The sequence below is a fragment of the Eurytemora carolleeae genome, unplaced genomic scaffold, assembly GCF_000591075.1.
Source record: "Eurytemora carolleeae unplaced genomic scaffold, Eaff_2.0 scaffold1142, whole genome shotgun sequence".
NCBI classification, from domain to species: domain Eukaryota; kingdom Metazoa; phylum Arthropoda; class Copepoda; order Calanoida; family Temoridae; genus Eurytemora; species Eurytemora carolleeae.
Genome location: NW_019397038.1, coordinates 73,138 through 85,162, shown reverse-complemented (window position 1 = coordinate 85,162; position 12,025 = coordinate 73,138). Strand labels below are relative to the sequence as shown.

At 33.9% G+C, this 12,025-nt stretch overlaps 1 protein-coding gene across 1 annotated transcript; it reads left to right on the top strand.

Moving 5' to 3' along the window:
* The first annotated feature begins 5,314 nt into the window (after positions 1–5,314).
* On the top strand, positions 5,315–10,691 carry LOC111711328 (G1/S-specific cyclin-D3). The gene is made up of 4 exons (XM_023485660.1): positions 5,315–6,046; positions 6,585–6,755; positions 7,039–7,174; positions 9,898–10,691. Exons 1-4 carry the CDS (start codon positions 5,772–5,774, stop codon positions 10,567–10,569), a joined length of 1,254 nt encoding a protein of 417 aa, XP_023341428.1. The 5' UTR covers positions 5,315–5,771; the 3' UTR covers positions 10,570–10,691.
* The last annotated feature ends 1,334 nt before the right edge of the window (positions 10,692–12,025 follow it).

The window sequence follows — 12,025 nt, the reverse complement described above, 5'->3', positions numbered from 1 at the left end:
TAGATTGATAGATAGATTGATAGATAGATATATAGTTAGATAAATAGATTGATAGACAGATAGATAGTTAAATAAATAGATTGTTAGACAGACAGAGAGTTAGATAAATAGATTGATAGACAGACAGATAGTTAGATAAATAGATTGATAGACAGACAGATAGTTAGATAAATAGATTGATAGACAGATAGATAGTTAGATAAATTGATTGAAAGACAGATAGATCGTTGGATAAATAGATTAAAAGACAGACAGATAGTTAGATAAATAGATTAATAGACAGATAGATAGTTAGATAAATAGATTGGTAGACAGGCAGATAGTTAGATAAATTGATTGATAGATAGATAGATAGTTAGATAAATAGATTGATAGCCAGATAGATAGTTAGATAAATAGATTGATAGACAGTTATTTTTTACTGTGTTTGTAATATTTGTGTTTACAATATTTGAAGCCATCATGCCATGTCTAATTTGAAATATAAAATGCCTAAACATGCTTACACTTCACTGCTTTGAATTCTTGCATGATTACTTAAGCCCGCATGGTTTATATGTCCATTACCGGTAAGAGGTACTTCCATGTCAATAAAAATAAAGTTTTCAAAATATTTTTATTTGTCTTTCAATCTTTAGAGGTTTTAGAACAAACTGTAATCAAAATTACCTGATATTTTTCATTAAAAATTTTAAGTTATAGTCACTTTGTTGAAATACCCTTTTTGAGAGGGTGGGAGGGAGGATATTTTGTTTGTTTGTCTGCTTGGGGTGTGTTTGTTAGTTTGTGATATTTGGTAGTTAAAGTTAAACAAAAGAGTAATCCTGGGTTCAATAATGTAAAAACTTTCATAAGAATACACTTGTAAACTACTAAACAGCTTGGTGGTTATACTCCTTAAAGGAACTGTAGACGTTATTTGAAGTGACCTTTCAGTTACAGAGTGGCATGTCAAATTCAGATAGAGATATCCAGGCTTTTCTCACTTAAAATTTATAATTTTCAATTGGGGTTTCTTTTTTAAAAGTGACTAACAGATTTATGCTACAGAAACACTGAAGGAAATGGTTGGAATCAGACAATGATCAGATAAAGGGTTGAAGGTATGCCTCTCTTTAAATTTACGCCGGGTCGCTTGAAATTAAGTCCACAGTCCCTTTAAAGGAGGTTTAGTGCCCCCCCCCCTTCTTCTTTGTACTCTATACTCATGATGGTAATATTGGTTTTGCTCCTAACCAATTATCTACCATAATATTTGATAACAAGGTTTGGTTCAAATTGATTTTTTTGGTGGATTTTTAGTATTTCTGAGAACATTAACACCAAAAATCCTCCAGTAAACCCTAAATTACTGATATTTGACTGGGCATTACCTGAAAACTGAGTCAGGAGCTAAAAACTTCCAAAGTTTTCGGAACAAAAAGTCCTTCAGTAATGTATAATTGAGGAAAAAGTAAATTGTAAAATGAGCATGAACTTTTGTGTCTAGACTCGACTCATAGAGCCATAGAAGTCATTAAGAGTAGGAAAAGCATATATAAACCATAGAGTGACAAAGAGACATATATTGTAGGTGTAATGTTTATAAATCATAGAGATGACATAGAGACATAGGAGTTATAAGAGGAGGTAAAATATAAATCATTGAGTGACAAAGAGACATATATTTTGGATGAGTAGGTGTAACTTATATAAATCATAGAGGTAACATAGATCGACATAAGAGTTATAAGAGTAGGTAAAATTTATATAAATCATAGAGATGACATAGAGACATAGAAGTTATAAGAGTAGGTGTAATGTATATAAATCAAAGAGGTAGCAAAAAGACATAGGAGTTATAAGAGTAGGTGTAATGTATATAAATCATAGAGATGACATAGAGACAGAGGAGTTATAAGAGGAGGTAAAATATAAATAAATCATAGTGGTGATATAGGGACATAGGAGTGGAAAGAGTAGGTGAAATAAATAAAAATCATAGAGGCATTAGATTTGGAGTTGTTGGTAAAATACATATAAATCATTGAGATGCCATAGAAACATAGGAGGTGGAGAAATAGGTTAAATATATATAAATCATAGAGGCAACATAGAGACATAGAAGTTATAAGAGTAGGTGTAATATATAAATCATAGAGATAACATAGAGACATGAGAGTTGTAGAGGTAGGTTTAATATATAGAGGTGCCATAGAGACATAGGAGTTATAAGAGTAGATGAAATTTATATGAATCATAGAGATGACATAGAGACATAGAAGTTATAAGAGTAGGTGTAATGTATATAAATCAAAGAGGTAGCAAAAAGACATAGGAGTTATAAGAGTAGGTGTAATGTATATAAATCAAAGAGGTAGCAAAAAGATATAGTAGTTGTATGAGTAGGTGAAATGTATATAGATCATATAGTGGTAACATAGAAATAGGAGTTGGAGAAGTAGGTGAAACATATAAAGATCATAGAGGTAACATAGAGACATAAAAATTGAATGTGTAGGTAAAATATGTATAAATCATAGAGATGACATAGAGTCATAGGAGTTGTAAGGTTAGGTTAAATGTATAAATTAAATTACTTTATATATTATAATTATAATTATAATTATAATTATAATTTACTAATAGAGACATAGGAGTTGAAAGAGTAGGTGCAATATATAATTCATATATCATAGAGGTGACATAAAGATACAGGAGTTGTAAGATATTTAAAAAATATGTAAATCAATGAGATGACAGAGAGAAATAGAAGTCGAACAAAACTGAAGATAGAAGCGGGTGCGATACAAACAAACGATACAAACATATATATATATATATATATATATATATGTGTATACGGAAATCACGTATTTATTAAGCAGCATTGTAACTTCCTTTAAGGGCAAAGTTTATGCTTAGGGTGAACATTACTTGTTAAAAGTTTAAACTTTATACTTCACAATAATTAAACTTTTAGCATTATAGAAGTACTCTTAGGCACGATACAACGAATACATGGCATTGGGATTTAGATTTATTCTGTATTATCTGTATCATAAAACAAGACTTTCGTATGTATATATATATATATATATATGTTGCCAAACTGCTGGACCGAATGCGCTGAAATTCTGTGTGGACACTCAGAAGTTGCCGGGGGGTGTTATAGGCTAAAAAAATAGAATTTTTTTTTCAAAATTTTTTTATTTTTTTATTTTTTCTAATTTTTTTTCCGCGGGCAACGCCGAGCCCTTTAACTAGTGCTTAATAACAGCTTTGGAATTCTATAAATAAAATTTTTCAAATTAAAAAAAAGAAGAATTCAGTTAATGCAATACAAAAAATAATTTATGATAAGTTAATAATTCGTAGCATTCGTTTCAGAATAATGTATTTCTATATATAAAAAACTTAGCTTTCTTATGTTCTCTTAGGTATAATGTGTTAGTTTATGTATTTAAGCGTAGAAAGTTCATTATAGTAAACATCAATTCTGAAGGTGCTTTATTATGATATGTAATATAGTTTATATGCACGCATCCGGCATTCAAATTAACTCCATCACTTACAACACATAGGACTTTCAGAATAAGAAGAAAGCAGTTAGAACACACCAGGAAAAATTAGAAGTTTAAGTAAAGGGAGAAGGAAAAAGGAAGGCATTAAAAACACTGCAAACTATAACATGCATGCATGCTCTTGCACACAAAAATCGCGCGACTAGTATTATGCAAATTACTCCTTTATAAACTTAAGCTTAAGCGCGTTGCATTCTTAGAACGTTTATGTCTAGAGCTAATAAAGTATGTTGTTGAGGTAAAACCAAAGGCCAAGGCGAATAGCAAAATTTTAAAGTAGAAGCCGTCTTAAAAGTAATTGAATCTTTGCAACTAGCTTAAAATTTAATATTACTTTTTCTCTGCAACCTGATGGTGTAAACCTTTAATATTTCAAACTTAGACTATTTGATCTAACAGCATTTAAAGTTTGAAATATCGATAGTCTACGACATTGGATCGTAAAAATATTGGGGTTAGAAAATCAGCGTTTGCGGCAGGAAGTTTCTTTAGTGACTAAGTTTCAGATTAGTCTAGATCTCAGTTGAGAGATTTATAAATACTTTGTAAAAAGGGAGAAGGAAAAATGGAAGGAAGATTTGAATGGGGGTNCTAACTTGAACACATATTCCAACCATGCAAAGGAATTGTCAGATCCGCAATCTACTAACTTGAACACATATTCCAACCATGCAAAGGAATTGTCAGATCCGCAATCTACTAACTTGAACCCATATTCCAACCATGCACAGGAATTGTCACTTGATGCCACAAACTTTAATTTCTGATCCCTATCATTGCAACCTGATAGCGTTACCTTTGATATTTTCAAACAATTAATATTTGCTCTATAGAATTCCAAATTCAAAGTAGAAAGAATTAAAATCTGAATTTGTGGCGAGTATTCAGATACTTATTCCTTTATTTTATATTAATATGACATATCTAATAAAACTTTAAATAAACTTTTTTTTGCGCAAATATTTGTTGCAGCAATAACACTTTTATATAACGAAATTTCGCATCGTTTTCGCCTCATTCATTTTCGCGAAAAAATGCGAAATTTCGGGGATAAGTTTACAAAATGCATTTTTTCTCAAAACGTTTCGTTCGCTTCAAACCCTACTTTCAATATTACAATGAGCATGAGCCATAATTATTTCACCCAATATGTTATTTAATAAGTTACTAATGAAACCTTTTTGCTTTGTAACAGCATTAAATACACTTAATTATTGCTTTAACGTCAACTTGCTATTCCAGAGTTTTCTGGTTCTCACATCATATTGTAAATATTTCCAGATATCCGGAGTATACAGTTTGGTTCTCTCCTAAATATTGGGGTTCTGACATTTACGTCGTTCTACAGGACTTGGTTTCCGGGGGGGGGGGATAGTGGAGAAGGTAGGGGGATACTGGAGAGGGTATGGGGAAAGGACGCCATGGAAAGTCAAAATGGCAATATGGAGATGAAAATGACAAAACAGAGAAAGGAGATAAAAGAGGGATACGTAAGGAGGGGCATATTTTCAAGTAACCCTTTACATAAATTGTGGCATTCGATACAAAATTGTCGAGAAGGAAGGAAGAACTTAAATTATGTGAAGAGAATCGAAAAAAAGGAATAAAAATGAGAAAAAATCGTGAATGGAAGGATGGGAAGAGAGATTTAACTTGAGAGGTGTTGAAGATTAGAAAACAAGAAAAAACGCAGGGATGACACTTGGAGAGGAGAGGGGAAGGATATTGGGCGAGGGGGAAGGATGAGAGGGAAGAGGAGGGGCGGAGCGTTCCCTACTGTCCGCGTCGAACCATAGGTACTCCAGGTCCTAGAAACAGCTTCCGCTGAAGCTCCAGGCAGCTCCGTGGCTGACTGCCTGAATCAGCTGGTCGGGCAGGACTAGGACTAGGAGGGCAGTCAGCTGTTCTAGTGCTCTCCCCCCCCCCCGGACCGGACCGGGGAGAGCAGAAATTCCTTCCCAGGGCGAGACTCATTCAGTCGCATTTTGACAGTTAAAGAGATCACATCTATAGGTCAGGAATTGGAACAAGTTTTTTGTCAGAGAAGGTCCAACAGTTTTTGTCGCCGACTTGGATTCACAAATGAGCAAAAAATCCATGAACGGACAAGAAAGATGAATGAACAAGACCTTTAATCTTGAAGCATCTCGCAGGTTTGGAATATTTCTCTGCTCCGGGTTATCAACTAGAGGTTGAATTATCACTGAAATGGCGAATGGATTGATTTGCTCTGAGACTCTGGTCTCCACTCCTAAATACAGACACGACTCTAACAGTGAGAACTGTCCCCCTGAATATAAGGAGATAAAATCATACCAACTCCTGTGCCAGGAGGTACTTCAAGAATCGGAGCTGAAACCTCTACATGTCCCCTGTAAACAGATTTATGAAAATTTCCAGCATCCTCCGGTGAAAGCAGACTGTGATACTATTATACTAAAGGATGATAGAGTTCTACAAAATTTATTAAAAAACGAAGACAGGTAAGATTTTAACTTTTTATAATTTTGCGTCTTTGGTCCGAGAAATGTTTCCAATTTTATTTTCTAAGTTGTTATTTAACTTTAACCAAGTTTATATTTATTTGATAAAAATGCTAGGATCTTTTTAGGATTGTTTTAATTGACGATTTCAATAAGAAAAATTAAAAAAAGATTTTAAAAACTTGTCATTTGCATATTTTTCAAATATCCATTTCTAGTGTAACAATAGACAGGGTCTAAAAACATAATCTATCTCTCTATCCAAATGTCCCCTAAAATGCCCTAAAATGCAAATGTGCAAATATATAATGTATTCATGAGTTTTATTCAACATTTTTTACGCGCATTTTCCCCTCCAATAGTTCAGTTGGATGCATTGTCCCACTAAATGTCAATAGGTTGAAACTATTTAAATGAAACTGACAAAAAGTTTCTATGACTTACATTCATATGGAGACAGAAAAACGCCCATATTTCAAACTTAATACATGTTCGGGTGCGATGGAAGTTAGTAAGTGTCATGAATGATTTTTTTCAGGTATACGCCAACACCTAGCGAGTATTTCAGTAAGGTTCAGATAGAGATTAAACCTCACATGAGAAAGATAGTATCTGACTGGATGCTGGAGGTCTGCCAGGAGCTCTGCTGCCAGCCGGAGGTCTTCTGCTTGGCCATGAACCTCATGGACAGATTCCTCGCCGTTTGCAGGTTCGTCGCTTACTTTGCCATGCTCTAGTATCATTTATATCTTTGACATACTTTGTGTTATTTCATGTCTTTTCTGTCCTCTCATATCTGTTATATTTTTGTCCTGTTTCGACTATCCTAATCTCGTCCCATACGTGATCTTTCATATCTTTTCTGTCCTGTTAGTCTTTTTGTCTCAAATTTCTGATGTTACTTTTTTGTCCATTTATTTTTAAATCATTGAATAGTAATGGTATCATTATTTAAAATTTGCTAGCACTCGCCTAATTTGTTTTTAATTTAGAATTAATAAATCTCAGCTCCAACTTCTTGGAGCCGCCTGCCTTTTTCTGGGATCCAAATTCCGATCTTTGGAGCACATCTCCAGTGATAAACTTGTCATGTACACGGACTACAGCTGTACAATCCAGGAACTAAAGGTGTGTATAAGATTGTGTGTGTTCTTCTCTGTAAATTATTCCAGGATGAACGTTTTATAAACTCACGAAACCTCTCAAACTAAAACTAGAATACAAACATGCAATGAACAAAGAAAATATATTTTAAAATTCACAAAACTTCTCATCCTCAGTTTACTTTTATAATAAATAACTGCTTCTTAAATGCTTTTTAGAATATATTTTTGAACTAGCACACAAAATCCTTTTTTATCAAACATTCTAAAAAATGCATCCTGTAAGTTTGAAAAAAAAAAATTATAAATGTCTGTTGTTTTATACTTTTTTGAAACTTTTGAAAATTGTATTTATAAATGTTTTGAATTCCCGCTTTATTTTTCAAGATTTCGGTTGGCCTTGTACAGTTACACTGTACGTAGCCAAAAATTCGTTCAATATATTTTATAAATATAGAACAAATCTGCTTTATAACTGACAATTGAAGATAAATAGTTCATTAATATATAAAGTATTCTGCTCCTGGTGGGCCGGGGAGGGGGGGGGGACTAATGATTTCTCATTTTTCAACTCATCCCCTTCCCCTCTTTTTATCAGTTTTATTTCAAGCTTGAATCCACCCTTCCTCTCATTATCCTCCCTTTCCCCTACTGAACACTTTTTTCCATTCTCTTCTTTTTGTTTTCTGGATCTTTCAAAATGTATTTTTCTATGTATATATTTATATAGATACATCTATCTATTTATTCATTTAAAGGAATTGAGTCTTTGTCACAAACTCTTCTTTTCTTATCCCTATAACTTTGCAGCCCAATGTCGTAGACCTTAGATATTTCAAACTATGAATTCTGTTAGCTAAACTGATCTAAGTTTGAAATATCAAAGGTCTGCACCATGATGTTGCAAGATAACAGGATTAGAAAATTTGAGTTTGTGGCAAAGATGCAATTCCTTTATCTGTTTTTTAACATATATATATATTTTTTAAAATATCTATCTATATATAGATAGTAAGATCCTGAAATATATTTAAATGTTTTAATTTGAAGCTGATTAAAATATATATTTTTATATATCTATATCTTTATATATTTTTATATATCTATATGAGTTTTGTCTGTCTATCTATGTGTTTATCTCTCTATTTAACTATGTAACTATCATTCTGTTTATCTATCTATCTACAATTCCTACCCGGAGAGCAGCATCATATATTGTTCCTTCCCTTGGCTTTCTTGACGTATTTTAGTTCTCATGAACTAGAGAGAAGGTTTTGGACAAATCTCTCAGGTCATTCCTAAACATTCCTTCTTAAGCCTGCATGGGAGCAGTAGCTCATCAATTCATTCATCTAGTCCTTTCTCATCCTTCTCATTCTTCTCATCCTTCTTATTCTTCTCATTCTTCTCATCCTTCTCATCCTTCTCATTCTTCTCATCCTTCTCATTCTTCTCATCCTATCTCATCCTTCTCATCCTTCTCATCCTTCTCATCCTTCTCATCCTTCTCATCCTTCTCATCTTTCTCATTCTTCTCATTTTTCTCATCCTTCTCCTCTTTCTCATTTTTCTCATTCTTCTCTCCTTCTCTCCTTCTAATCTTTCTCATCTTTCTCATCCTTCTCATCCTTCTCATCCTTCTCATCCTTCTCATCCTTCTCATCATTCTCATCCTTCTCATCATTCTCATCCTTCTCATCCGTATCATTCTTCTTTTTTTTCGCATCATTCTAATCTTGCTCATCCTTCTCATCCGTACCATCCTTATCATCCGTATCATCCTTCTCATCCGTATCATCCTTCTCATCCATCTCATCTGTCTTATCCGTATCATCGGTATTATCCTTCTCTCTGTTCATCCTCCACCCTTTAAATGACGTCATACGTATACGGGTATACAACCAAAATGTCGTCTTACTTGTGAGTAGTTTTAAAGTTTGAGTGATCTGTTATCTAAGATGGACTTTTCGTTTCGTTTGCAAATATTCTAATCTTGGGGGGTCAAAGCTTACAGACAAAATAGATGGATTTTAAGATAGATTGATTGATGGATAGATCGATAGATTGATGGATAGATTGATGGATTGATGATTGTGAAATCCTCCAAGTAACAAATGAAAGGACATTGTTTCTGGTATTTGAAGCAAAAATGTAATGTTTCAATTCATCTTTCATCTATTCATCAATTCATCCTTCCATCCATTTATTCATTCATCTATTCATCCTTCTCATTAAGTAATTAAGTGTCCTTAACTTTTGAAAAATCAACTCAATTCTTTTCAATCTGTATATTAATTCCCTATTTCTTCCTTTTTAGCTTGTTGCCCAATGTTTGATGAGCAAAAACTTTAACAAATCAAATTGAAATTCTAACTTTTTGAGAGTTTAAAGTATCAAAAAAGTTGACAATCGCACAAAGGTGGAAACGCACGTTTAGTGTGCGCTTTTACTGTTCACTCAAGGATATGATTGCTCCCGGGGTTCTGAGACACTTTTTTAGCTCAGGTCTTGCATTGATCAGAGAGAAGTTTTAGTGACATCTGTCTCTAGTTCTCAGTTTACAGGGGCTCTCCCCCTTCATCTAAATGCATTTATAATTTGTACATTGTACCTACATATAGGTCAATACTCAATAAGTTTAGGTTTATTTATGTATTTAAACAACACAATGCTTTTCGAATTATTGAACCATATATTTTTAATGTATAAACATTACAAATAAATCAACTAATTAATCTGTACTTTAAGGACTGGGAGTTATTAATACTGACAAAGCTCCGATGGGAGTTGAGCTCCACCATACCCTTGGACTACCTGGATCATATCCTACCTAGGCTACACCTACCAAGCCATATAGATATTCACAGGCTTAGGATCAAAACGGAAACCATCTTAGCCCTGGCCGCAACACATATCAAGTTCAGCTGTCAGCTTCCCAGTGTTCTAGCCGCAGCGAGTATTCTTACAGCGTTGAACAGCTGTCAACAGGAGACCAAGAACTTGGAGTCAGACTTGAGATTAGGTCGGAGAACTGACTCCGACGAAGTCTCCGAGAAGCTACTCCGGTGTACCCGACTATGCCTGCAAGGACTGACCTATGCAGGTTCGGATATCCTGGATGAGGTGTGCAGGGACCTTTGTGAGAGTATACCTGGATACTTGACCGGACACGTCCCGTCCTCATCACAGTCGCCAGATACGTCCTCAATAACTTCAACACAACCTCTACACATGCTGAGTCCGGTACCCTACCCGGCCACCTCCTTCAATCCCACCACCTGTTCCTCCTCCTCCCCCTCCTCATCCTCCCCCTCCTCATCCACCCTGGACATATTCTCGGAGTTTCAATCAGTTTTCAACCAACAAGATCAATCATACTCAGGGGACGCTCATGTCTCAAACTCAATATTAGTCACGTGACTTGAAAATACCAAAAAATATAAAAAATCCTCCAATGATAAACAAGCAAAATATTTTTGCAAAAATGGTGTTATCGAAGATTAAACAGATTTAATCGGACTCAATACAAGTGCGCCTGTTGACCTATCTATCTAATCTATTTTGTTTTATATACATTTCTGTTTATTTTTTGTTAAATAATTCTTGTTGGGCATTTATATGAACACAAGGGCATTACAACTTTGCATTTATTCGTACTTTATCTTTATATTATGTACTTTCTGTGCATACTGTACTTTTAGGCATTCATGTACTTTGTTCTTTCTGTACTGATAAAAGAGCTTTCATTCTTACCACTTTTGATGCCATAGGTTAAAAATCATGACTTAAGAAACAAATACGCTTATTTATTATTTCTTAAACATATTTTTATAATTTCTTAATAATATCAATAAACATACATTCAGAACTTATAATTGCGATTGTGTTGCCACTTTTTAGAGAGATATGTAGAACTTAAAAGAAATATTTCACGTAAGAAAATATTTTTCGAAAGTAATTGAGTCTTTGCCACAAACTCAAATTTTCTCATCCCTGCATCATTGCAACCTGGAGCAGAATTAATGAATATGAGCGACGTCGCTGAACTTTCAATTGCCGGCTGAAGTTTGAACCACCAATTCAAATTCATAGAATTAGGGGAAGTATTTGAATCGGTGATTCAAATTTGAACCGGCAGTAGGCACTTCAGCGACCCCTTAAATTCATTAAATTTTGTTCCTGCTGAATAATTCTTAGTATATCAATATAATAAAACTGGCTGAAGGGCCCGGCGTTGCCAGTGGAAAACAAAATTTGAAAAAAAAATTCAGAAAAAAAATGTTTTCAAAAATTAGAATTTTTTTACCCTTCAACATCCCCTGGCCACCCATGAGTTTGGCCGGCTATAGGCAATATATATATATATATACGAATGTCTTGTTTTATTATATAGGCAAGAAAGTCTTATATATATGTTCCCGATAGCCGGCCAAACGGCGGGACCAAATGGGCTAACATTTGTTAAGGGAACCCATGGGTGCCCCGGGGGTAACATAGGCTAAGAAACAGATTTTTTTTAATTCAATTTTTTTCAAAAATTCGATTCCACGGTTAACGCCAGGACCTTCAGCTATTTATTATTATATGAGAAGCATTAAATTTCTACAGGGTGTCCTTTTAATCTTTCCAATTTTCAAATTGCTGTAATTTTTTTTGTTAGGAATTTTTCCAATTTGTAAAAAAAAATATGAACGTTTTGTTGTATACAATGAAAACTCACAATTCTACCAATTCAATTATTTCATTTTAGCCATATTTCACTATGATGTTGTGTAAAGAAGCCAAGATTTGGATTGTTCAGAACGATTCTTCTGACAGAGAATTAACTCAGCTTCGCAGGGATTACATTGTTAACTTTACCATAACTAATCAGAAG

What these genes read in the sequence shown, in the direction of transcription:
- LOC111711328 (XM_023485660.1), top strand. Translation starts at nt 5,772, where the DNA reads ATGGCGAATGGATTGATTTGCTCTGAGACTCTGGTCTCCACTCCTAAA. An exon ending in TTATTAAAAAACGAAGACAG is followed by an intron (nt 6,047 to 6,584) that starts GTAAGATTTTAA and finishes GATTTTTTTCAG; the next exon opens with GTATACGCCAACACCTAGCG. An exon ending in AGATTCCTCGCCGTTTGCAG is followed by an intron (nt 6,756 to 7,038) that starts GTTCGTCGCTTA and finishes TTTTTAATTTAG; the next exon opens with AATTAATAAATCTCAGCTCC.